The 25,263-nt window shown below is 68.6% G+C and overlaps 1 protein-coding gene across 6 annotated transcripts; it reads left to right on the top strand.

Moving 5' to 3' along the window:
* The first annotated feature begins 946 nt into the window (after positions 1-946).
* On the top strand, positions 947-23,562 carry COL16A1 (collagen type XVI alpha 1 chain). Of its 6 annotated transcripts, none has more exons than XM_069802953.1 (71): positions 947-1,098; positions 2,379-2,491; positions 4,570-4,632; positions 4,778-4,895; positions 6,327-6,450; positions 6,540-6,815; positions 6,907-6,987; positions 7,321-7,452; positions 7,909-7,962; positions 8,955-8,990; positions 9,422-9,448; positions 9,629-9,691; positions 9,864-9,905; positions 9,997-10,041; positions 10,280-10,315; positions 10,463-10,525; positions 10,666-10,710; positions 10,790-10,885; positions 11,033-11,071; positions 11,363-11,407; positions 11,673-11,708; positions 11,894-12,010; positions 12,116-12,151; positions 12,271-12,306; positions 12,397-12,501; positions 12,599-12,643; positions 12,774-12,809; positions 12,935-12,988; positions 13,155-13,271; positions 13,347-13,382; positions 13,516-13,623; positions 13,734-13,856; positions 13,933-13,986; positions 14,059-14,100; positions 14,175-14,210; positions 14,413-14,466; positions 14,535-14,603; positions 14,712-14,765; positions 14,941-14,967; positions 15,045-15,110; positions 15,192-15,245; positions 15,343-15,396; positions 15,498-15,551; positions 15,655-15,699; positions 15,795-15,911; positions 16,286-16,321; positions 16,575-16,655; positions 16,838-16,882; positions 17,232-17,276; positions 18,697-18,750; positions 18,860-18,913; positions 19,327-19,380; positions 19,511-19,555; positions 19,671-19,724; positions 19,825-19,860; positions 20,161-20,223; positions 20,373-20,444; positions 20,655-20,708; positions 20,794-20,838; positions 21,139-21,183; positions 21,296-21,349; positions 21,433-21,486; positions 21,626-21,676; positions 21,787-21,876; positions 21,983-22,018; positions 22,151-22,195; positions 22,302-22,490; positions 22,573-22,639; positions 22,721-22,897; positions 22,995-23,072; positions 23,171-23,562. In XM_069802953.1, exons 2-71 carry the CDS (start codon positions 2,416-2,418, stop codon positions 23,371-23,373), a joined length of 4,863 nt encoding a protein of 1,620 aa, XP_069659054.1. In that variant the 5' UTR covers positions 947-1,098; positions 2,379-2,415; the 3' UTR covers positions 23,374-23,562. The 6 variants fall into 6 exon arrangements, with proteins under 6 accessions (XP_069659054.1, XP_069659058.1, XP_069659057.1 ...); XM_069802955.1 differs by lacking the exon at positions 947-1,098 and adding an exon at positions 1,289-1,329; XM_069802954.1 differs by lacking the exon at positions 947-1,098 and adding an exon at positions 1,810-2,104.
* Positions 23,563-25,263: the final 1,701 nt, after the last annotated feature.

Below are 25,263 nucleotides of genomic sequence, written 5' to 3'. Positions count from 1 at the left end.
TAAGCAGGGGCCCCGTGGTGCCGTGCTGTGCTGGGCATCCCTTGGAGAAGGGACGCGGGGATGGGGATCCAGGGATGCCCGCAGCTATTTTGCATCCCCAAGATGCAAACTTGCGTGGGTCAGCGGCTGCCCTGAGCGGGCCTGCTCCCTGCCTGCTCCCTGCCTGCAGGGGCTCGGGGTGGGCAGGCGATGCTGGAGCAGAGCCGGGCAGCCAGGCCCTGAGGGCAGCAGAACAGTGTTTGGGACTGGCACGTCTCTGCGGCGTGGAGCCGGACACCGCGCAGAGGCGGCGCGAGCCGGGATGGGTGCCGGATCCCTCCAGGGCTTGGCGGGGCTGGCAGGGTGGGAGAAGCTTGGTCGAGTTCTGGAAAGTCAGCAGCTCTGCTGCTGGGGGTGAGGCAGCGTTCCCGCTGCCGGCAGCGGTGCCAGCGGGAGGGATGGTGGCAGAGACCCCGTCCCAGGGCTCTGAGCCCAGACACCTCGTCCTGGGCCGGACCGTCCCCAAGCCACCGGGCACCGGGGACCGTACGTCAGCTCCACGTCGCAGTGGGGTCTGGCTGTCCTGATGCTGCGGGGGCTGCTCCCAGTGCCGTACTGGTGGAGGAGCATCCCTGGAAGGGACACCCTCCTCCTCATACTGGCAACCATTCTGGCCAGCGATGCCATCACTGGTGCCAGCACTAGGGTCTTCTCTAGTCCCTGGGGGGAGGAAGACCTGCTGCACAGGGATGGCAGCCAGGGGATGGGGTTCACCCCCATCCCGGGGATTGGGGACCCCCCTTCGCCCACCCGTAGGGGGTCCCCTTCTCCGGGCGGGGGTCCAGCCCCCGGGGAAGGCAGCGTGGGGAGGGCGCTGCCGGAGGAGGCGCCCGGGGGGAAGAAGGAGGAGGAGGAGGAGGAAGAGGAGGGCGGGCAACCGCCGGGGGGGGCGGCTCGGGCCCCCCCGGAGGGAGGCGGGGAAGGCGACGGGGGCGGCGCGGCGGAGCTCCCGGTGTCCCGCCGAGCTCCCACCGCCCCGGACCGGCCGGACCAGCGGTGCAGCCCGCTCCCTCCCCGCCGGTCCCGGGCAGCCCCGGGGCTCCGCCGAGAACCGTGCAGGTGAGCCCCCGGCCCGCCCTGCGGACCCCCCCGGTCCCGGTCCCGGTCCCGGTCGCGGTCCCGGTGCCGGGGAGCGGGGCAGAGGCCGGTGCTGCCGTCGATCGGGGGCAGAACGGGGCTGGGGTGGGGGGATTCCCCGTAATGAATCGTAATTAATCACCGCCCCGGGGCGGGCGGGCCGGGGACGGCGTCCCGGAGCCGTGGGGACCCGCCGGTGCGGAGGGTGCGGGGGTAGGAAAGTCGGGGTGCAGGCAGGGGGGGCATGGGGAGCAGGGGCGGGTGCACGGGTGGGTGCAGGGAGAATAGGGGTGGGTGCACGGGTGGGTGCAGGGGGAGTGGGGTGGGTGCATGGGTGGGTGCAGGGAGAATAGGGGCGGGTGCACGGGTGGGTGCAGGGGGAGTGGGGTGGGTGCAGGGAGAATAGGGGTGAGCGCATGGGTGGGTGCAGGGAGAATAGGGGGGAGTGGGGTGGGTGCAGGGGGGAGCAGGGGTGGGTGCACGGCTGGGTGCAGGGGGAGCAGGGGTGGGTGCAGGCGGTGCCAGGCCAGGGGAGCCGGGAGGCCGCAGAGGGGACCAGGGGGGTGTGCAGGAGGTTTGGGACAGGGGAGCTGGGGTGCAGGCAGGGAAGAGCCAGGGAGGGAGAGAGAGGTAAGTGCAGGCAGGGCAGAGGCAGGGCCGCGGGTCACAGGGGTCCCCGATTGCTGTGCGTGGGGACGAAGGCACGGGGATGCACGTCCCGCTCTTGCAGCGGCGAGCGGAGCCGAGGGTCTCCGGTCTGTCACGACGCCCGGCTCCGGCTGCCTGCAGCCCTGCCTTGCCTTGCCTCGTGGCAGGAAGCAGGCAGGAGGGAGGCCAGGTCGGGGTGACCCGCAGGACCTGGGCCACCCCGGGGATCCGACACGGGACCGGGAGATAAAACAGGAGGGAGCGAGACCTTCCGCGGGAGGGTCTGCGCAGGAGGCACGCCGTTCTGCTCTGGGGCACCCCAGCCTCCGTGTTTCTGGAGGTTTGGAGTAAATCTGGGTGCTGGGGTCGGTGGGTTGGATTGAACGCGTGAATGCTGGGGCGCTGGGGCTTATCCTGTGTGCTTGTAAGGGCTGGGCTGGATGCAGAGCTGATGGGGCATCCAGCAGTGTATGGGGGCTCCACTGACCCCCAAAGCCTGCCCGAGCCACGGGTTCAGCATCAACTCCGCGCTGGCTGCAGCGTCCCAGCGCAGGGCACGGGCCGGTGCCCATCACGTGCCTGTCGCGCTGCTGCCCGATCTCTCTCCCTTGCAGGCAGCCGTGTTGGCCCCGAGCCGCCGCCGTGGGCACCATGAGGGGTCTCTGGGCCCTCGCGCTCGCCGGGCTCGTCAGTGCCTGCGAGGGGAAGGAGCTGCCGCCGGCGGAAGGTAAGGGGCACTAGGAGCGAGGGCTCAGGGTCCGCATGGGAGCGACCCCCTCCTTGGGGAGAGGAGGGGAGGGCTAGGTCAGACCCGAGGATCGCAGGGCAGAGGTGGCCGGGGGACACCGTGAGCCGTGCCAGCTCCCCGCGCGCCAGGACCGCACGCAGGGGCACGCCGGCGGCCAGAATGGCGGCTGCGGACGTCGGCTCCCCGCCGAGCGCCGGCCACCCGGGGCTGCGGGGCTTTGCTCAGCATCCCATGCGGGCAGGGGGCCAGCGAGAGCAAGAGCGAGCCCTGCCACGGGGAACCAGCCCGGGGACACCCCGCCGTCGCCCCCGCCGTGGCCGAGCGCCGGGAACACCCCGCGGCCCAGGCGGCGCTGATGGAGGGAGCGGGTTTGGCCGCGCTCCGGCCGCGGGGCGCTTGCTGCCAGCTGGCAGCGAAGGCAACGCCGTCCGGCAGCCGGGTCTGGGCGGGAGCGAGCCGGGGCTGCTCTGTAGGTGAGCCAGGACCGCTCGGGGCAGCGGCGAGGATGCACAAAGCTCCCGAGTGGCTTTTGGCCTCCGGCGGCGAGGCGGGAAGAGGTTTGGCCATGGTGGACGCCAACGGCGGAGGGCTCGGGGCTGTCCCCGTGCGGCTGGGGACAGGGGGGGCAACGACCGAGCCCATGGGGGTCCCCGCTGAGGCTTTTCTGGCTGTGGGGCCGCTGTGCTTGGGTCCCAGCGTGGGGCCGGCCGCAGCTCGGGGTGAGCTCGAGGCGGATGGCGGGGAGGAGCCGCTGGCAGCGAAGCCGCGGTTGCATCAGTCTTTGCGGGGGTGGAGCGGTGGCTCATCCTGGGGGGGCCCGGGGGCCGCCCGGCTTTGCCGGTGCGAGGGACCCCGCAACCGGTGCCGGTGCCCGCTGCCCTGCGTGGCGTGGCCTCCTGGCTCCCGGCCCTTCGTTAGGGAAGCGAGGGTTGGGGAGACAAGGTTTTCCCTTAGGGGCAGCGCTGGGGCTGGGAGAAGCTTCAAAGCGGATCGCGCCCGGGGTGATTTATACCGCATTTTCCACCCCCTGCCCCGCTGTGGATGATCTCACTGCCGGCAGGAGGGAGTTCTGCTCCTGGCCTCGACACGTGCCTGCGGGGCCGGCTCCAATACCGTCAACCCCGCCGCTGCCACCGTGCCGGGGGTCCCGAGGGCGAGGGGCACCTCCTTGCAATGCTGCTGGCCGTGTGCGAGCGAGTGGTCAGCCTGGGGGAGAAGCGCCGTGATGATGCCGGGCTCTCGGGCAGAGGCAGAGGAGGGCAGTGGGGCTGTGGGGGCCAGAGCTGCCCCCCCAGAAATGGCCGGGGAAGAGGCGGGTGAATCGTCAAGGGCCATCCCTGCTCCTGGGCTGATGTGCACAGAGACAAAACAAATTCCTCTTTCAATACCCCCTTGTTTCTTCCTCTATCTCACGCCTCCCAACATCTGGTAGCATCCAGCGGAGGTGGATTGATGCTGCTAAAGCAATAATATATTAGCGCGGTTGCAAACAGTACCAGTATTCCCATGATCGCGACCGACACGGCATTTCCTGCGGCTCGGCCTCTCGCCGTCCCCTGGCCGGACCCTCACGCCTGTGCCCTGGGGCCACCAGGTCTGAGGATGTCACTAGGATGGGACAGAATCGCCAGCGGGCAGCTCTGGGTGCCATCTCCTCGCCTTGGGTGTCCGCGGCACCCGTCCGAGTCTCCTGATGCCGATTCCAGCCGTGGGGCTGTTTTGAGGCAAACGTGCAGCGACTGGGAAAAGCATTTCACCTGGTGAACTTGCTGCGGGAGGCGGCCGAGGCCAGCTCTGAGCTCACCGCCCGTCCCTTCCAAACCTGCTGCTTCGCTTCTGGTGGGCTGTTTGCAAGGAGCCGGCGCTGCCACTGGAGCGATGTTTGCTAGATCCGTGCTGCCCACGGCTGCCAGCGGCCTCGGTGTGCCGGGGGGGGGCACACTGGCAGTGCCCCGAAACCCACTTGGGCTTGGGGAGCTCTGCATAGTCCGGCCCTGCTTGTGCAGCCTCTCCGTGCCCCTGGGGACACTGCGGTGACGTGCTGATTTGCCTTGCAGGGGAGCTGTGCCCACAGCTCTGGGACGAGGATCTGGTTGGGAACAAGTATGAGAACGTAACGGGTAAGGAAAGCCCCTCTCGCCCTGCAGACGGGGTCCCCGCGCAGCCCTGGCTCCCCGGGGATGGGCTCTGCACCCTGCCTGGAGAGCATCAACCCTCGGCACCCGTGCCAGGGCCAGGTCTCACCTCCTCCCCTCTGTCCTGCAGGCTTTAACCTGATTAAAAGGTTCGACTTGCTGAAGATGTCCTCCATCAAGAAAGTCCGCAACCCGAGGGGGCCGGTGATGCTGCGGCTGGGCGCCGTGCCGCTGGTCCAGCCCACGCAGTGAGTGCAGGTGGCTCGCGAGGTGGCCCTCGGTGGCCAAAGCACCGCCGATCACCGTCCCCAGGCGTTTTAAGGATAGGGCCCGGGCAAAGCTCGTTAGACTTGTGTTAGACGTTAGACTCGTTAGCATGTGCTGGACAGTCTGGGCACCCTGTGGCACCCAGGGTGGGGGACGCAAAGGTGCCGGTGGTGCAGCCCCGGGGCTGCCCAAGCCACCTTCCTCCTAGAAAGTAAATCATGGGCTGCAGCGGCTCGGTTGGGTCATGGCCAGCCCTTACGCAACCGCGGCTCTGTGGCTGCTCTGTGTCTGCTCTCCTCAGCTTGGCAGGCGCTCGCCGGGGTCTAGACAAGCTCAAAATGCTGCACAGCTCCGAGCAGGCACTGCTGGGTTTGCTGGGGCCGCAGGGGTCTGCTGGGGGAGGCACACGGAGACCGGCTCTCGGCCCCACTGTCTCTGCACGTCCTGCCCGGCCGTGCCCGAGGGGCAGGGGTTGGCAGGGATGCTGCAGCGTGGCAAGGTGGGAGCAGGTCCACGTCCTCGGGAGCTGTTCCTGGAGGAAGCTGCTGCGGTTTGCACGCCTGCCTCCTTCCAGCCCGCTTGTCCCCACGTCGCCCCAGGGGCTGGCATGCGTGTATGCCGGGCACGGGGCTTTTCCGAGGGCGATGGAGACCCAGCCTTGGTTCCTGACCTGGGCAGCCAAGTCCTTAGACGGCTTCGAGACGGCGGATGCTCCAGGCTGATGTTGCTCTTGGCCGGGTGCCCGTGGCAGCCCAGAGCCAGCCCTAGGAAGTGCTCCGCGCAGGGGTGTCCCCAACAGCCAGGTCGCAATCTCTAGGTGGGCACCCATGGGTGCCCCTCCATCCCAGCCCTGCTCCTCGGTGCCCGGTGAGGATGTCCCCATGCAGAGCAGAGGGGACCACCGGATCTGGCCCGCTCCCCGTGCCTTGGTCCAGCTCCAGAGCAGTGGCTTGGAAAATCGCTGGCATGGTGGAGCCGAGGCCGGGAGCAGAGCGGAGCCTGAAGCAAATATTTCCAGCGGTTGAACGGGCTGCGGGCGAGCTGGGCACAGTCTCACATGGGAAACGGCTGCCCTGCTCCCCGCCATGCGAGGGGGCGAACCAGGCTGCCAGCGGGAGGTGGGCACCACGGCTGCCCCCTGCCCACAGCCTGAGTGGGACCATCCGTGGGGTCAGGGATGTATCTCCCGGCTGCCTGAGGACAAAATTCAATACCGTGGTGATAAGTGCACAGCCCCGGGTGCCGCAGCCGCCCCAGGAGGGCCGTGTTTGGGGGTGCGTGGTGGAGATGGTGGCTGTGCTGTGGGGCAGGGATGGGGATGGCGGTTGCAGGGTGCCTGCGGCAGGCTGGCCTGGGTCCCCCCCCACGTTCTCGGTGCAGGGTCCGGCCCCCCCTGATGCCTGTCCCCGCAGACAGGTGTTTCCCCACGGGCTGCCTCCCACCTTCACCCTCGTCCTCACCTTGCTGCTGAAGAAGAACAGCACTGGGGAGCACTGGTACCTCTTCCAAGTCACGGACCAGCAGGGCTACCCCCAGGTATGGCCCCGGGGTGGTGGGACACACCGGTGGCGAGGGGACAGCCGGGACCCGTCCCCGACCGTGGTGTCGTCCCCTTCTCTGCCCAGCTCTCCCTGGCCGTGCATGGCCCTGAGAAGAGCCTGGAGTTTCAGGCGAGGGCACCGGGGACCGTGTTCGTCAGCGCCGTCTTCGCCGGGAAGGCCGTGGCATCCCTTTTCGACGGGCGGTGGCACAAGGTGGCAGTGGCCGTGCAGAGCCGTGCCGTCTCCGTGCACCTCGACTGCGCCTCCATCTCCTCCAAGCCCCTGGCACCCCGGCGGGCACTGGCCCCCGAGGGCAATGCTTTCCTGGGGCTCGATGCTGTGCGCGGCACCCCGGTCCGGGTGAGTCCCCGTGGGGTTGCGGGCACCCTCTGCTTGCGGCGCAGGATCCGTCCCTGCCTGCCCCTGACCCGCCGCCCCCTTCCCGCTGCAGTTCGACATCCAGCAAGCTCAGATCTACTGCGACGCCGAGCTGGCCAAGCAGGAGGGGTGCTGCGAGATCTCGGCCAGTGGGGTGAGTCCCCCCGAGTCCCCACCACGGTCCCGGCTGGGCCCTGGCATTGCCCTGCACGGTCAGGGTTTTCCCCAGAGGGGAAACTGAGGCACGGTGAGGGCAGATGTCTCAGCCAGAGCTCCCCGGTGGGTCACATCCTGCTCATGGTGGCCGGGGACACAGGGCAGCTCTCCTCCAGCCCTGGGACATCACTCGATGCCTGTCCCCCTGGCCAGCACAGGGCACGGTGCAGGATGCATCCCTCTCCCAAATCGCACTGGGTGCTCAGGCAAGGCTGGGGCTCCCGGCTCTCACCCCGGCAGCCCCCCGTGACACCCCCCCCTCTCCCGGCAGTGCCTTCCAGAAGCACCCAAGACCCGTCGACAAGCAGAGCTGATGCAGAGCAGCAACCTCATCGAGATCTCGCCGCAGCCCGAGGGCCGGGTGTACACCCGCTGCTTCTGCCTGGAGGAGCCGCTGGGCGCGGTGAGCTCCCGCATCCCTCCGGCAGCTTGGTACAGGTCCCCATCCCGGCACACGATGCTCCCGACCCCGCAGGGTGGGCAGCACTCAGCCGCCGTGCTGGGTGCTTGGTGCTGTCGAGCCTTGCAGCCACGTTGATTCAACCCGTGGAAAAGCCCTGCCTCACATTTTCCACCGCTCCAGGCTCGGTGCGAGGGGAGGGAGGGAGCTGGCAGCGGTCAGACGCCGGGGAGCGAAGGAAGGGAGGGCTCCTGTAGTCCCGCTGCTGGTCTGCGCCGGCTGAGCCGCCGGCTCGGGGTTCAGCCCGAAGAAGGTCGCATCCATGGGTGCTCCAGGCAAGATAACCCCAGGGTGCATGGGGAGGTAGCACCCAGGGATACACAGGCAGAAAAACCCAGGGATGCACAGGCAGAATAACCCAGGCAGGTAGCACCCATGGCTGCTCTTCTCTCTCCACAGGAGCCGGCGAGGACCTCGGGGAGGACTGGCCTGAAGGGAGATCACGGGGAGAAGGTGAGGGGAGGTGGGAAAGTGTGTCCCAGCCTGGTTGCCCTGATCCCAGCACACTCGGCTCCGCTTTCCTTCCTTCCACCAGTGCCAGGGCTGTGCCGGGGGCCCATCCGCCCTCCGGACTGGGTCTGTCCCCGCTGCATTTGGGAACTTGCTGCCGCCAGAGCTGCAGGGACGCCTGCAGAAGTGGCTGCTTTGCTCCCCCAAGCAGGAATTGAGGCCTCACTTAACTCTCCGCCGCTGCTGGAGCGATCCCAGCCGTGGCCAAGGGCCTCTTTGTTCCCTCCAAGCGTCTCCGGAGCGCTGCCAGAGCTGGGAAGCGTCTCCAGCACACCCAGTGTCCCATCCCTGCGTGGCCGCGTCCCCCCCCGGGTCTGCTGCATCCCCATGGTGGGATCCTGCCGGGCATCCCCAGGGTGTAGACCAGGTCCAGCAGTGGGGTTTGGGGTCCACAAGCCTGCCTGGCTTTTCTTCCTACCCTCTGCTCCATGTCACTTCCCCGCAGGGTGACAGGGCCCCCCCCAGGCAGCTGGAGACCCCCAGCAAGGGGGTGAGGTGTGGGGCTGGCCCTGATGGGAGCCTGGGGGACTGATCCCAGTCCTGCTGGTACCAGCACCTGGGCATGGGGTGCGGGCAGCTCGGGTCCCGTGGGAGCACACTCGAGCGGCTGGTTTGACCCGGCGGAGCTGCGGTCAAGCCACAAAACCACAGGGAGAGATGGGTGCCAGGCCAGCGCTTTCCTCACCTCCCCAGGGACACAGCTCTCCTGGTTTTTTCCCTTCTCCACCCAGGGCATACCCCTTGTGCCCACGGGCAACCCCAAGGGCTGGCGGGGAGAGATGCTGCTGGGTGAGCCCTGCAGGTTTGGGGTGCCCAGGGGAGTGGGGCAGCGGCCGCGGGGTTGTGGGTGCCACGGGGTTGCGGGTGCTGTAGGGTTTTGGGTGCTGCGGGCAGCGCGCGGAGCTGGCGCAAGCCGCCGTCTCTGTCTCTTCCAGTGCCCGCCCTGCTCGCCGCAGACAGCCTCGGCAAACGTGAGTGTGCCGCCGGGCAGCACCGGGCTGTGCTGGTGGGAAGAGATGGGGACCCTGATCTGAGCTGGGGTTGGCAAAAGCCACCGGGGTGCTGGCTCGGGAGTGTCGCCCACCGCTCTGCCATCGCCACCAGCCCCCCACAACCCGCGGCTGCTCCTCGTCCGGGGCCCGGCAACATCTGGCTGCGGGGAAGGTCTCTGATCCTTTCCAGATGTGGCCCCATTCCTATGGCAACCTCTGGCTGGAAGCGTGGGACTGATGGCGGGGGGGATGGTGGGTGTTTGGGACCCCGCTTGTCCCATGGGGATCCCAGGGTGGCACCTGGGGACAGGGTGTTGGGAGGATGGGGACCGCGGGAGAGACGGGGCTCTCTCCTGCTGCCGTCTGGGGGGCTCTGGGCACTGCGGGACACCTTTCTCCTCTCTCCCTAGGTCACGCTCGGTCCCCCGGGTCCAAAGGTAGGTTTGTCACCCCCCAGGACACACAGAGCCCAGCTCCAGCAGGGATGTGGCCACGCAGACCCTCGGCCGTGCCTGGAGCATCCCCGCTCGGGACCCGTGGGTCCCGCTGTGGGCACATGCGTGGACATGGGGACACCCGTGCCCTGCCTCGTCACCCACACCTCCCTTCTCTTGCAGGGTGGGAAGGGCGAGCGTGGCCTGCCTGGCACCGCCGGTGGCAAGGGGCAGAAAGGCGACCGAGTGAGTGTCTGTGGCCGCGTCCTGGGCAGGGAACCCCACTGCTGCGGGGCTGTTCCCTGGCACATGGGGGTCCCACTCCCCTGGGGAGTGCTCCTACCCCCCATGGGGCCCCCCATCCTCAGCCATGGCCGGTGCAGGCAGAACCCCTGAGCTGCCTCCCCTTTTCCCACAGGGTGCTGACTGCGTGCGTACCCACCCTGGCGGACCCGTGCAGGTGAGACCCCCCCGAACCCTCCGTGTACTCCCCTGCCCTGGCTCTGCTGCCTCCCCTCACCCCACTCCTTCCTCCTCCTCCTCCTCCCCAGTGCGCCGAGGGGCCGCAGGGCGAGAAGGGGCAGCGTGGAGAGGTGGTAAGTGATGCTCGGTGGATGGGACCGTGGCACGGGGACACAGACCGTGGCACGGGGACACAGCGGTGTGCCCCCCGCTACATCTCGTGTGTACCCCAGGCTGGGGCGCGGGGGTCCAGCCCCCAGGGGACAGCTCAGTGGGTGGTGGTGGGATGAAGGGAGCGGTGGTGCGAGCAGGAGGGAAGCCCTGCACGAGCCCACCCGTGGGCACCCACTTTGTCCTGCTCTTCCCACGCAGGGGCTCCCGGGGACAGCCGGCACCGACGGGCAGAAGGTAAGTCCAGCCTGCCTGTGGATCCCGGCATTGCAGCGGGGACGACTGCCCCGTGGGTCCCGGGATGGCAGCAAAGGTGCCGGGAGCTGCCGGTGCCAACCTGGCTAGCGTGGGTGACGGCATGGGTGACATCCATCTGTCCCACAGGGCCAGAAGGGCGAGAAGGGTGATGGAGGACTGCAGGGCAAGCCAGGACGCCCGGGACGTGATGTGAGTAGTGCCGGGCAGTTACCTGGGCATCCCCTGGGGCACCCCTCGGGCAGTGGGGTCCGGCCGCCGGACCAGCCCACCCCGTGGCGTGCACGGCGCTGCGCGTGCGGAGCCTTCACACTTTGCTCCCCTCCCTGCAGGGTCGGCCCGGAGAGATTTGCGTGGTGGGCCCCAAGGGCCAGAAGGTAGGTGGGAAATCTGGGTGCGGGAAGGTGGGGGCACCCAGCAGTACCACCGACGCTGACACCCTCCCTTGCCTTCCAGGGTGACCCTGGTCTCGTGGGACCCGAGGGGCTGGCTGGCGAGCCGGGACCCCCGGGGAAGCCAGGGTCTCCGGGGATCGGCTTTCCAGGGAAGCCGGTAAGGACCCCCATGCCGTGGGGCTGCGCTCGGGCAGCGTCCCCAGCTCGGCACGGGGTGGCTGCGGGTGGGCATCACCGCGCGGTGGGGCTGGCCGGCCGGCCAGGGTGCTTGGGCAGGGCTAACGCCGTCCTCTCTCCCTTTCAGGGTGACCCTGGTGGTCCCCCGGGTCCGAAGGGAGAAAAGGTGAGTGGGGGGGAAAAGGGGTCCCGACCACCCCCTCGTCCTGCCGGAGGGCAGCTTGGCGTGGCAGGCAGTGGGTTGTGCCGGGGATCCCCGGCTGGAGCTGGATCCGCTGTGGCTGAGTCAGTGCTGGCTCGCGGTGCCGCCGACCGGGCAAGCCCCAGCTGGGTGGCCCGGGGCTCGGCTGGGTGGGCAGAAAACCCCCCTGGGGGGGGTAGAAAGGGTTGCATGGGGGTGCCGAGGGCCGTGGCTTTCTCCCTTGCCGGGCTCAGGCTCTCCTGTCTCTGGCTCCAGGGCAGCTCGGGAGCTCCTGGACCCGGAGGATCGCCTGGGACACCCGTGAGTACTGTGAGCCTGGAGCCAAAGCCCGGGGTCAGGGATGGATTTCTTGGCTCGGGGTCGGGGTTCCTTGGCCGGAGAAGTGGTGGGATCCGAGCCCAGGTGCGGAGAGGGGTTTGGGAGAGCCGATGGCCTCGTTTGGGGCTGGGACTGTCCTGTGCCATGCCTGGTGGCAGGGGTTGGGGGGTGCTGGGGGGCACTGCCGGGGCAATCCTTGGCCTCAGGGCTCCCCGAAGCAGCCCCATGCCCTGCCTTCTTCCTGCAGGGACCCCCTGGCATCGTGGGGCCGAAAGGAGACAAGGTGGGTGCAGGCTGGCCCGGCGGAGGGCTGTGCCACGTCTCCCTGTGCTGTGGGCATGGCAGCCCCTGCCGGCATGGCTCCACCGCAGTGCCCATCCCTTGGGCTCGGGGCTGCTTGGGGCATCTTGGGGGCCACCCTGAGGACCCCCCAGCCTGGGGCTGCATCTCACTGTCCCCCGTGGGCAGGGTGAGCCATGCGAAATGTGTCCCACCATCTCCGAGGGGATGCTTGGTGCCACCGGGCTGCCCGGCAAGCCGGGACCCAGGGGAGCGCCTGGAGCACCCGGCAAGGATGGGGTCTCGGTGAGTTTGAACCCGGGGGGTTGCGGGCGGGGGCGTGGGGTGGAGGGCAGTGCAGGGTCTCATCTCAGCATCCCTAACACTCCCTCTTGGTTTCCCCCTCCCCAGGACAGACCCGGCCCCGCAGGACCCAAAGGGGACAGGGTAGGTGACATGGGGCCGAGGGGCAGACTGGCTCATCCCCAGCCGGAGCAGGGGGGACGCTGAGCACCATCCAGCCCATGCTGGCAGCACCCAGCCCAGCTTCTGTGTTTCCTTCCAAGGGAGATCCCGGCATCCAAGGGATGAAAGGGGAGAAGGTGAGCATCCATTCCTCCATCCCACCTACCTGCTTGGCAGGCTGACCCTGTGGCCCCCCCCCGAGCCGTGTCCTCTCCCTGCCTTCGCAGGGGGACTCCTGCCTGTCCTGCGATGCCCGTGTCCTCGCCGCGCTGCTGCGGAGTCCCGCTGAGGGGCTCGAGGGTGAGCCAGCATCGCCGCAGCCGGGGCTGCCGGTGAGTATGTGGGACTGAGCTCCCGTCTCCCATGCTGGGGGGGCACCCCGGTGCTGCGTGGGTGCTGGGGTGTGTAACCGTGTGGGGCGTTCGGCAGGGCGAAGCGGAGCTCCCCAGGCTGGCTGGCATCAAGGGTGAGAAGGTGAGTGACCCCAACATCCACCCCCCCCTTTCTACACCCCCCGAGGGAGCAGCAACAGCGGCATCGCCCCATGGGGTCAGGGCAACCTTGGCTTCGTCCCGGGTCTGACCCCGACCCTGCTCTCTTTCAGGGAGATGTTGGTCAGCAGGGACCCACAGGCAGACCGGTGAGCGGGGGGTGCAGGTGGGCAGCGTGGGTGTGGGGGCTCAGAGTGGGTGCTGGCAGCCCAGGGGTGCAGGAGCCGGGCGCTGGGGGCTGTAGTCGCACCTCTTTCATGGCTTCTCGGTGCAGGGGCTCCGGGGAGACAAGGGCGATCCAGGAGTGCGGGGGCTCAAAGGAGAGAAGGTGAGTCCTGTGATGGGGACCCCCCGGGACCTGCCCCGTCCGTGAAACCTCCCCAGCTGAGACCTGTGCAACTCATTGCGTGGGACAGCCCTGAGATGAGGGAGAGCAGTGGGGGCTGCAGGGGCCCCCCCTAGTCCCCAAAGCCATCAGGATGTCCCCTCCGCAGGGCGAGCAGTGCGGGCAGTGCCCTCCCGTGCCACAGGCCCTCGAAGGGGCAGCGACAGTGCTGGCTGTGCCGGGACCACCGGGGGAGAGGGGCCAGGGCGGCCCCCCCGGCAGAGCGGTGAGTGCTCCCCTGCGCTCACGGGTGCCCATTTTGGGGGATGCTCTGACCTGACCCGTTCCTCTGATCCCCCAGGGCAGACCCGGTGACGCTGGCCAGAAGGGACAGAAGGTGAGAGGGGCTGCGGAGGGGGCTATGGTGGGGCTGGGGGGGGAAGAGGGGGCTGTGACCCCCCCCCCCCCAGGCTGTGGGAGTGCCATGTGGTCCCCTGCCCCATGCCAGCCTTGTCCCCTCTCTTTGTCAGGGGGACACAGGCAGCCCCGGGGACCCAGGTACCCCAGGCATGGCTGGTGTCCCGGGGCTGTCGGGTGAGCCTGGCATCAGGGGTCCTGCCGGCCCCAAAGGCGAGAAGGTGAGACCCCCGCGCTTATATGGGGACCCGCATCCCGTCACCGTGGCGTCACCCACCCCCTCCATCCCTCTCCCACCCCGACCTCCCCTCCTGTCCTCCCTCCTCTGCAGGGAGACGCCTGTGAGCCCGGTCCCATTCCGCATGGGGACTTCTCGGACGTGGTCGGCATCCCGGGAAAACCAGGGGCCAAAGGGGACCAGGGGCCCCCGGGCATCGGCCAGCCGGGCAGACCCGTGAGTGCCCCTTCCCCACGGTGCCGTGGATGCCCCGTGGCATCGTGCCCTTGGGGCTGATCCCGGTGTGTTTTAGGGGAAACCGGGACTGCCTGGGATTCAGGGTCCTGCCGGACCGAAGGGGCTGCAGGTGAGCGGGGCTGTGGGGGGACAGACATGGGGGGGGACCTCGGGGCTGCTCACTGCCCCTCTGTCTCCCTAGGGTGAGCCGGGACCGCAGGGGATCGGCCAGCCGGGACTGCAGGTGGGTGCTCGGGGTGCCTGTGCCATGCCGTGCCGGGTGGCTCTGCCGACTCTCACGCACTCTGGTTTTCCCAGGGAGAGCCCGGGAGCACCGGACCACCCGGGATACCCGTAAGTAACGTTTTAGGGTGCCCAGCCCTGGGACATGGGGCAGCTGCCAACCCCCCCGATTCCTGCAAACGGGGGGATTGTGCCCCCGCAGAGGGGTGCTGGCCAGACCACCCTGGGGACAGTGCTGTCACCGCGGCTCACTGGGTGGGCAGGGGGGTGGCTGGGGCTGCTGGGGGGAGTTAACGCTTTCTCCTTCCCCCAGGGCCCCCCCGGACCCCAGGGCCCCCCAGGAATTGCGGTGGAGAAAGGTGCAAAGGTAAGGGAGCGTCCCCCAGCCCTCCCTCCCCCCCCTGCTCCCCCACTCCTGCTGTCCTTCCTCTGCAGGGATCTCCGGGTCCCAAAGGTGCTGTGGGACCCCCCGGGCCACCAGGGACCAGCGTCACCGGGCCACCGGTAAGTCCTGCCCTCCAGGACGGGCATCGCCATCCTCTCCCAGCTAAAAACCGCCGTGCCGTAGTCCGAGCCCAAAGCTGAGCTTCCTCACCCTCCTCTTCCTCGCAGGGCCCCGAAGGGCAGCGGGGGCTCCCCGGGGCACCCGGGTCCAGTGGGCAGCCGGTACGTACCGTGGGCAGATGGGTCGTGCCTGCGAGTACAGGCAGCGCTGCCAGGCGTGCGGGCAGCATGGTGCTAAGCAGCCGTGCACCAATGCTTGCCTGGCCGTGGGTGGGGGTCACCGGGACGGGGATGGGGGCCGCCTGCTAATGCACATCTCCGGCTTTTCTCCTCGCAGGGGGAGAAGGGTGCCCAGGGCGAGAAGGTGAGCCGGGGTCGGGGTCGAGCTGTGCCCCCGTGCCGCCCCAGCACCCTCCCTGCCCTCACCTCTTCTCTCTGCAGGGAGACCCCGGGGAGTGCACCTGCCCACCCAGTCCCCGCCAGGACCCCAGTTACGCCGGCATGCCGGTAAGCACCCCGAGCGCCCATGGGCACCCCCCGGCTCTGCTTTGCCCCCGCTGAACGCTCTTCCCCTTCTCTCGGCCCCAGGGAGCCCCAGGACTCTGGACCGGGATGTCCTGGCAGCCGCAGCCGGGCCCACAGGTGGGTGCTGCTCCCGCTGCGCTGTGCCCGCCGGCCCCCCACCCGCCATCACCCCCCCCACCCCGCCTCTCTCCATTTGTGTTTTGGGGTGTTGCAGGGTCCCCCAGGAGCACCCGGCCCCCCCGGTCCCCCCGGTGCCCCAGGCCGCCAGGTGAGCGATGGGAGACGGGAGCAGAACCGGGCGAGTGGGGACCGATCCTGACCAGCTTTTAGCGCAGGGTTTAAATATTCAAGCGCTCTCCTCGGTTTTAGGGGATACCAGGACACAACGGTTTGCCGGGACTGCCCGGACCGGCCGGAGACCTGGTAGGTAGTGGCTGTGCCCGTGGCAGAGACCCCCCCGGCCGCCTGTCCTGTTCCCCCCTGCCCCGGTGGGACACCATCCCCTTCCCTCCTGCATCTCTTCCAGGGGCCGCTGGCCGTCATGGCCGAGAGGAACATCGAAGTGCTGAAGGTGAGAGTGTGGGGATGGGGCATCTTCCTGCTGTGGGTCATGCCCGGGGTACCCTGAGCACCCCGAGGTGCCCCTGACTCCCTGCCTCCTCCCAGACCCTCTGCGGGGACTGCACCCAGCTGCAGGCAGCCTTCGAAGCACCCAGCGGTGTCAAGGGAGAGAAGGGAGATGGGGGCATGCCGGGTGCCCCCGGCAGCGAAAGCTGTGCCCGCGTGAGTATTGCCCACCTCCGGGTGGGAATCCCAGTGCCCAAAAACCCCTGGTTTTGGTGGGTCTTGGGGTGAAGTGCAGAGATGCTCCCGAGCTCCTGGGCATCGGCTCACATGGCAGTGGTGCAAAGCAGCAGGCGCTTGCAGGGCTGGGCACGCTCCGGGCACGCTCTGGGTATGCTGGTCCTGCTGGTCCTGTCTGCCCGGGATGGGGTCCCTGGGGAGGGTGACGGGCTTGTCCTGTGCAGGGGCCAGTGCAGGCTGGAGCAGAGGGTGCTGAGCACCCGAGGGGTGCAAAATGCGGGGCACTGTGCCCCACAGTTCCCCCAGTGCACCCCTGCAGGGGATCCCTGGGTGACTCCTGGGTTTTCTTCCAGTGCTTTGCCCAGTTCCCGAGAGCGGAGGAGGCTCGGGTGAGTGAACCGTGCCACCCGGCACCCTCTCCCTGCCCGTGGGGCTGAGCTGGTCTGGGTCCCCTGGTCCCCCAGGGTGCTGCAGGGTTGGTCCCCACTGGGGCAGGACCCAGCACCGTACCCCCGTTGCGGGAGCAGCTGGGGCTTTGGGGAGCGGAGGTTTGCTTCGAGGGGCACTTGGCTTGGCAGGGCTCGGCCGTGGGCAGCGGGCAGAGCCGGTCCCAGCCCCTGATGTGTCCCCCGCTCCCCGCAGGGTGACAGCCCTGACCCGGACTGCGTGGGCGATCCCGGGCTCCCGGGTGCCCCGGGCATCCCTGGCGAGAGAGGCGAGCAGGTGGGTGTCCTCCCCATCTGCGGAGCTGCCCTTCTCCTCCAGCTCCCCCCCCACTGCCATCCCAGCCCTTCCCAGTGGCCATGGGGGCCACGGGTGGTCCCTCGGTGCCCCTCGGAGCTGGAGTGGGGCCAGGTCCCTGTCACCCCCGCTGTGGTCATGCCTAATGCACCCATCTCTCCCAGGGCTCACCAGGACTGCGGGGACCCCCAGGGCCACCTGGGCCCATTGTAAGTACCCCCTGCCTGGGGTGGAGGGTGGGCATCGTGTTATGGTCCTGGGGGCTTGGACCCCCCCCCCCACGCTACAAGTTGCCAAGGGGGCCTGGCGCCCTGCCCTGAGGCCGTGGTGATGGGCAGAGGGCCGGGAGGCAGAGGTGCAGCGTGGCACGGCTGTCCCCGGTGAGTCTGGACACGGAGGTGAAGGTGCTGCCAGCCCGGAGATGGAGCAGAAAGCCCGGCTTGGTGGGATGCCGAGGTCGAGCCGGCCCGTGCCCAGCCGCTCTGCGGCACCCCGAGGACTCAGCCCAGGCTCCTGGGTGCCATTTCCAGGCTGTGATCTCCCTGTTTCTCCCCTCAGGGCCCCCCAGGCTTTCCTGGAACGCCTGGCGCACCCGGACTGCCCGTAAGGACCCAGCACGGCTCTGCTCTGTGCCCTCTGTCGCTGCCGCTTGGTTTGGCTGTGTCCCCCTGTCCCTGTCCCCCCCTGGGAGCAGCCGCAGCCCAGCTGCCCCCCCCTCCCCTCCACCCCATCTCCATCCTCCCATTTTCACCTCCTCCATTGCCATGCAGGGGGTTCTCGGCGGACCCGGGGTCTGCAGGTTTGGGAATGATCTTCCTGAGCTCAGGGACCGGGTGCTGGCACTCACCAGCCCCGGAGCAGCTGCCCCCGGTGTCCCGTGTTGGGGTCCTTCGCTGCCGCGGGACCCAGGGATGGCCACAGCCTCCAGGCTGACTCGCCTCAGCTGTTTTCGGTGTGCCGGGGAGCTGCTACACCAGCTTGGTGCCCGCGGCTCATCGCAGCTCCCGTGGGGTGGGCTGGGTGCACCAGCAGGCACCCGGCTGCTGCCCCTTCCCCGGTTGCCCCTGGGGACTCCCCTCGTGGGGGCCAGGAGGATCCCCCCCCGTGCGGCCGGTGCTGCCCAGGCTCATCCTCTTCCTCCCCCTGGTCCCTGGGTCCTCTGTGGTCAGCCAGCCTCTACCACCATCTCCATCTTGATCTTCACCTTCATCGTCATCTTCATCTTCATCCTCCTGCTCCCTCCTAGCACGAGGAGGCGGCGAGGCTGCACCGGCGGCTCTCGGAGGATCCTGCCCTCCCTCGCCCGTGCCAGTCGTGTCCTGCTCCTGTCCCCTCGTCCACTAATGTCACCATAACACCACGGTCTGTGTGGGTCTGCGTGGGTCTTTGTGGGTCGTTGCTCTGCGGTGTGCCAGTGTGTCCTGTCCAGTCTCCACCGCCTTGGCACCACGTCATCCCACTAACCCACCCCAGTGGTCCCGTGGCACGGAGCCCGGGGGCTCCCAGCCGTCACCCGTGTCACCTGTGCCTGGCGTGCCCTGGGAGGACGGGGAGGCAGCGGGTTGCACCGGGATGGAGCTGTGGTCTGAAGCATGTCCTGGGCAGTGGCCGGGGTGCCAGGAGCTGGGCACCTCACGCAGCCCACCACCACCACCAGCACTGACTTCTCCATGGTTCCGTGGCACCCGGGCTGCCCGTGGGTCCTGCCCATTTGCCACAGCGTGGGGGGCACAGGCAGCAGTGACCTGTGTCTGGGTGGGAGCGTACCCGGCCACGCTTGGGCATTGAGCCTGGTGCCGTGGGTGGAGGGACCCCAGCCAGGTGCCGAGTGGGTCCTTCTCCCTGGTGCCTGGAGGTGCTGGGCAGACCGGGGCCGGTGCGGGTCGATGGAGATCACAGACCCCATGGGCCGTGCCCAGGTCCTCGGCCCCCCACACTCTGCCCGGTTGTGCTGCCAGGTGGGCACAGCCCCGGGCAGGGGCCAGAGGAGACCCCCTGCAGCTCTTCTCTTCTTCCTCCAAAGGGTCTCCAGGGGGAACGTGGCCCTGCCGGGCTTGCTGGAGCCAAAGGGGAGCCGGTGAGTGGTGTGGGAGGAGGGGATGGAGGGAGGACATGGGTGCCCTGTGGGCTTTGGGCACCTGGCTGGGGCACTGCAGGTGGCTCAGCATCGTACTCCTCCTGCACAGGGACCTCCAGGGCAGCCCGGCTACCCCGGCGCGACAGGTCCCCCCGGCCTTCCCGTGAGTACTGCGGGGAGCCAGGCAGCACGTGCCAGCCCCCAGCCACCTCGTGTGTCCCCACGTCCCTCCCTGGTGCTCATTGGGGCCCCCCCATTCTGCTGGAGCAAGCAGTTGGGAGACCCCAGCGGGCACCGAGCACCGTGTCCCTTCAGGGCTCATCCCTCTCCCATCCATCCCATCCCACGCATTCCCAGTGCCCTATCCATTGCCCGTCTGTTGACTCCATCCGTGCCCCATCCATCTGTGCCCCTTGCATGCCTTGTCCGTGCCCCATTTTTCCCCATCCATCCCTGCACCCCATCCATGCCCCATCTGGTCCCCCATCTCCCATCCATGCCCCATGTCCCATCTGTGTCCCACGTCCCAGCTCGTCCCCCATCCTGCGGGGTGCCTTCTTCTCCTTCCTTCCCCAGGGCATCAAAGGTGAGCGAGGCTACGTGGGCCCCCCTGGGGAGAAAGGGGAACTGGTGAGTCCCTCAGGGCCGTGCTCCAGGGGTAGAGGGGCTGGGGGCTCTCCCAAGTGCCCCCCTCACCGTGGCTACTGGGATTGAGGTTCTTCCAGCCACATCCATCTGACCCCGTTCCTCCCCTTCCCAGGGACCCCCCGGCTTGGACGGCCTCCCAGGTCCCACAGGGCCAGCGGTAGGTGCCCACTCTGATCGGCTCCCGGGGGGCTGTGGGGCAGGAGGGGGGGCGGCCGTGGTGGCTGTGGGTGCAGCGAGGTGCTCCCCACCCACCTCGCCCCCTCTTTCCACAGGGACCGAGGGGCGAGCGCGGGCTCCCGGGCAGTGCTGGCGAGAAGGGGGACCAGGTGAGCATCCCCGAGGGTCCGGCAGGGATGGGGATCCCCAGGACCCCCATCGGGCAGGATGCGGCCGTTGGGGTCCAGCTCAGTTCTTGTCTCTCCACAGGGTTTCCAGGGCCAGCCTGGCTTCCCGGGACCACCGGTGAGTACGTCCCACCGGGGCTGCTGGGAACGATGCTCCAGCACAGTGGGGTGTTCCTGGGAGATGATGCCTGGCCCTGGCTGTGTGTCCCCATGTCCCCGCGGGGCCGGGTAGCCAGCTGGGGATGGGGACATGGGGCTCTACCAGGGGGACACAGGCACATCCCGCCAGATAAGGTGCGGAGAGCAGCCCCAGAGCAAACCCGTTAAAATGAGTTTGGAGACAGCGGGCTGTGCAGGGCTGGGCTCTCCCACCACGATGACACCCCCCACCCCTACTTAACACCCCTCTTCTCTTTAGGGGCCCCCTGGCTTCCCAGGGAAGGTCGGTCCAGCCGGGCCACCAGGGCCCGCGGCCGAGAAGGTGAGTGCCATGGATGAGTGCCACCGGGATGTGGCTGCGCGGTGGCACCGCTCATCCCTCGGGCCGGTGGGCTCAGTTTGGCCCCTGCTCTGCGGGGTGGCGGAGGCTTGCCCAGCCCTGGCTGCTCCCTTGACCTGTGGCTCTTGCAGGGCAGCGAGGGCATGCGTGGCCCCACGGGGATGCCAGGGCCCCCTGGACCCCCCGGACCCCCGGGCATCCAGGTAAGACCCCCTTCCTATGCCACGTTTGTGGGGAGAAGGGGCAGGACCACTGGTATCATGGTGCTGCTGGGGAGCACCGCTGGCTGGACCCATTCCCCAGGGACCTGTTCCCCATTCCCATGGCCTGGGGTGCCCAGAGCAGGTCCCTCGGGGACCCCCAGAGCCCCTCGGTCCAAACCACCCTCTGACACCCTCACCTTGTCACCGCAGGGCCCCGCTGGCTTGGAAGGACTGGACGGCAAGGACGGCAAGCCAGGGCTGCGGGTGAGGCTCTGTGGCATTCCGGGGTGCTGGCAGGGGGGCAGCCCCCTCCCCAGGACACCCTCAACCCGTATCTCTTTCTCTCCAGGGTGACCCCGGACCACCCGGGCCACCAGGGATGATGGGTCCTCCGGTGAGTGACAGCCTTCCTTCTCACCCCTCTCCGGTGCTCGGTGCCTGGCATGTCCCTGCAGCTAGAACCCACGTCCCTGCAGTTAGAACCCATGTCCCTGCAGTTAGAACCGGGTGTTCCCTGAGCCAGGACTGTCCCACCGCACACTCCTGGGGATGCTGAGCCCAAGGGGTGGGTGGGCATCCCCCCCACCCTGTCGCTGCAGGATGGGGTCCCCAGCAGAGACTGGGGTCGGTGTCGCCTGCCTCGATCTGCTTGCAGGAGCCGGGGGACCCCCACCCAGCTCTTTTCTCCCTCCAGGGCTTCAAGGGGAAGACAGGGCACCCGGGTCTCCCGGGACCGAAGGTGAGCGACGGCGGCACTGGGGGACACGCGGTGGTGACAGCCCCGAGGACCTTGGTCCTGGGCCAGGGTCTCCACGCGTTGCGCTGCCCACAGTGTCCCTTCCTTCTCTTAGGGTGACTGCGGCAAACCTGGCCCCCCGGGGATCACGGGCCGGCCGGGAGCGGAGGTGAGTTGAAGGGGGTGGGTGGGCTCTGGAGCCCTAAGCTGGATGGTCCCCACGTCACCCCTCAATCACACTGCCTTCCTCAGGGTGACCCCGGACCCATGGGACCCCAAGGTCGCCAGGGACCCCCAGGGCTCATCGTAAGTTGGACCTGCCCCCCACGGCGCACCAGGACGGTGCCCACGGCGGGGAGTGCGGCGTGGCGTCCCTCTGGCACGGGGAGCGGGGACATCACCCATATGTCCCCCCCCAGCTGACACCCCTCTCTCTGCCCCCCAGGGCCCCCCTGGCAGCCCGGGGCAGCCGGGTCCTGCTGGCCTCGCCGGAGTGGTGAGTACTGCGGGGGCCGGGTGGGTGCCACGGAGAGCGGGTTTGGGGGTCACCGTCCCCATCCCCTTCGCTGACTCTGATCCCGGCTGCCTCCTCCTGCCTCTCCGCAGGGGCTGAAGGGCGAGCGGGGCTCCGTGGGGGAGCGAGGTCTGCCAGGGATGCCAGGACAGCCAGGACCCCCAGGCCACCCAGGACCACCGGTGAGTGCAGCGGGGCATGAGGGGTGGCACAGACCTCTGCGCCCCAGTGCAGCGGGGACCTCGAGGACCGATCGGCGTCTCACACTGCCCCACTTTGATTTCGCAGGGGGAGCAGGGACCAGACGGACCCATCGGTAAAGAGGTATGCGGTGCGGGTTCTGCGGCAATCCTGCCTGGTGGGACCCCGGGGCCAGATCGTGGCATCCTCTAGCCTGGCCGTGGTGTCCCCAGGGTGGGAACATCCCTGTCACCCTGCTCCTCTGTGTCTCCCCAGGGCCCCCCAGGAAAACCCGGCATCGCAGGACCAGCCGGCCAGAAGGTGAGGAGAAAGCCCGGCCGTGCCACCGCCACCATCCCGGCACCCCACAGCCCGGCTCAGAGCCGGGGGTGCCGGGACTGAGCCCTGCCTCTCCGTGTCTCCGCAGGGTGAAGCTGGATCCCCCGGCGAGAGGGGCTACCCCGGGGAGAAGGGCAGAGCCGGCATGCCCGGGGGGCCAGGGAAAAGCGGCTCCATGGGCCTCGTGGGGCCACGGGGTCCCGCGGGTGAAAGGGGCCCCCCCGGCTCGCCAGGACCTGCGGGCAACCCTGGGCTTCCAGGACCCCCGGGGATGATGGTAAGGAGGGGCGACCGGGACGCGGGACCCCCATCCCTCCACAGGGTCCGGTGGTGACGGTCCCTCCTGTGTGTTCCCCCAGGGAGATGTGGTGAATTACGATGAGATCAAGAGGTTCATCCAGCAGGAGCTGAACAAGATGTTTGACGGTAATGGGGTGGCGGGGGCCGGTCGCACCCCGGCATCGCTTTATCCCCACCGGTGCTGAGCGTGGCCGCCTTTTCCCGCAGAACGGATGGCGTACTACACCTCCCGGCTGCACTTCCCGGTGGAGATGGTGGCATCCCCAGGGAGACCCGGTCCCCCAGGGAAGGACGGGCTGCCCGGCCGGCCGGGACCCCCTGGTTCCCCGGGGATGCCGGGGCAGATCGGCAGAGAGGGGCGACAGGGTGTGCCGGGCATGCGAGGTAGGTGCTGCTCCCCGCGGCATTCCCAGCGTTCCCGAGCGCTGGGGCATCGTGGCTGTGCCGGGGTCTCATCCCTCTCCATCCACCTCTCTTCCAGGCGAGCCAGGTGCCAAAGGCGAGAAAGGAGAGAAAGGTGTGGGTGTGATGGGGGACAGCGGCCCCCCCGGACCCCCAGGTGAGCCCCCTCTCTCCGCGTGGCCGCTAGCCCTGTGCTGGGGCTTGTTGCCAGCCCCCACGCCTTGCCACCTCCCTTTTTCTCTCCATCTCTTCCAGGTCCCCAAGGGCCACCAGGCTACGGGAAGATGGGCCCCCCGGGCCCCGTGGGACAGCAGGGTATCCCCGGCATCCCCGGCCCCCCAGGTGCCACGGGGCAGCCGGGCAAAACGGGGCATTGCAGCCCAGCGGAGTGCCTGGGTGCCGTGCCCCTGGAGCAGCCCCTTTTCCAGCCCAAAAACGTCAAGGGTCCCTTTGGCTGAGGGGGTCCCCGTATCCCCCCTTCCCCCCCCCCGTGCCCCCCGCCTTTGCTGTTAATATTGTTTCCCCGCTGTGCCGGGGGCCGTGCCTGTCCCGCGGCGGGGACGGGGGGGGGTGTTGTACAGCTCCGTCGTGATCGTGAGGGCAGGTGGATCTTGCCCGGCCAAATACACCCGTGCTGGTGCCCCCCAGGCCTCCCGCCTCCTCGCTCGGCTGCGTGCCGGATCTCCGCAACTCCGCTTTGTCCCCGTCCCCGTCCCTGTCCCCCCCAGGGATGAGGATGCCCAAGACCGCAGCCCCGGTCCCGCGCGTGGGGTATCCCCAGGTCAGCCCGGCCGGGGGCACGGTGTCTCAGAGCCCCCCTTCCAGCCCGTGGCACTGGGCCTGATGGGGTTGGATCCTGGGGAGATCCCAGCCCTGATCCTGGGGGATCCCAGCTCTGCACCTGTGGGATCCCGGCCCTGCCTTTGGGGGGATCCCAGCCCTGCCTCTCGGGAGATCCCAGCCCTGATCCTGGAGGGATCCCAGCCCTGATCCTGGGGGATTACAGCCCTGCCTTTGGGGGGATCACAGCCCTGTCCCTGGGGAGATCCCAGCCCTGATCCTGGAGGGATCCCAGCCCTGATCCTGGAGGGATCCCAGCCCTGCCTCTCGGGAGATCCCAGCCCTGATCCTGGAGGGATCCCAGCCCTGCCGCTCGGGAGATCCCAGCCCTGATCCTGGAGGGATTCCAGCCCTGATCCTGGGGGATTCCACCCCTGCCTTTGGAGGGATCCCAGCCCTGTCCCTGGGGAGATCCCAGCCCTGATCCTGGGGGATTACAGCCCTGCCTTTGGGGGGATCACAGCCCTGCCTCTCGGGAGATCCCAGCCCTGATCCTGGAGGGATTCCAGCCCTGATCCTGGGGGATTACAGCCCTGCCTTTGGGGGGATCCCAGCCCTGTCCCTGGGGAGATCCCAGCCCTGATCCTGGAGGGATCCCAGCCCTGCCTCTCGGGAGATCCCAGCCCTGATCCTGGAGGGATCCCAGCCCTGCACCTGGGGGATCCCAGCCCTGCCTCTCGGGAGATCCCAGCCCTGATCCTGGAGGGATTCCAGCCCTGATCCTGGGGGATTCCACCCCTGCCTTTGGAGGGATCCCAGCCCTGTCCCTGGGGAGATCCCAGCCCTGATCCTGGGGGATTACAGCCCTGCCTTTGGGGGGATCACAGCCCTGTCCCTGGGGAGATCCCAGCCCTGATCCTGGAGGGATCCCAGCCCTGCACCTGGGGGATCCCAGCCCTTCCTCTCGGGAGATCCCAGCCCTGATCCTGGAGGGATTCCAGCCCTGATCCTGGGGGATTACAGCCCTGCCTTTGGGGGGATCCCAGCCCTGTCCCTGGGGAGATCCCAGCCCTGATCCTGGAGGGATCCCAGCCCTGCCTCTCGGGAGATCCCAGCCCTGATCCTGGAGGGATCCCAGCCCTGCACCTGGGGGATCCCAGCCCTGCCTCTCGGGAGATCCCAGCCCTGATCCTGGGGGGATTCCAGCCCTGATCCTGGGGGATTCTACCCCTGCCTTTGAAGGGATCCCAGCCCTGTCCCTGGGGAGATCCCAGCCCTGATCCTGGGGGATTACAGCCCTGCCTTTGGGGAGATCCCAGCCCTGATCCTGGAGGGATCCCAGCCCTGCCTCTCGGGAGATCCCAGCCCTGATCCTGGAGGGATTCCAGCCCTGATCCTGGGGGATTCCACCCCTGCCTTTGGGGAGATCCCAGCCCTGTCCCTGGGGAGATCCCAGCCCTGATCCTGGAGGGATCCCAGCCCTGCCTCTCGGGAGATCCCAGCCCTGATCCTGGAGGGATTCCAGCCCTGATCCTGGGGGATTACAGCCCTGCCTTTGGGGAGATCCC

The sequence above is a fragment of the Haliaeetus albicilla genome, chromosome 16, assembly GCF_947461875.1.
Source record: "Haliaeetus albicilla chromosome 16, bHalAlb1.1, whole genome shotgun sequence".
Taxonomy (NCBI): domain Eukaryota; kingdom Metazoa; phylum Chordata; class Aves; order Accipitriformes; family Accipitridae; genus Haliaeetus; species Haliaeetus albicilla.
This window is presented reverse-complemented; position numbering and strand designations above follow the sequence as displayed.

What these genes read in the sequence shown, in the direction of transcription:
- COL16A1 (XM_069802953.1), top strand. Translation starts at nt 2,416, where the DNA reads ATGAGGGGTCTCTGGGCCCTCGCGCTCGCCGGGCTCGTCAGTGCCTGC. An exon ending in GCGAGATCTCGGCCAGTGGG is followed by an intron (nt 6,988 to 7,320) that starts GTGAGTCCCCCC and finishes CTCTCCCGGCAG; the next exon opens with TGCCTTCCAGAAGCACCCAA. An exon ending in CCGGACCACCCGGGATACCC is followed by an intron (nt 14,211 to 14,412) that starts GTAAGTAACGTT and finishes TCCTTCCCCCAG; the next exon opens with GGCCCCCCCGGACCCCAGGG.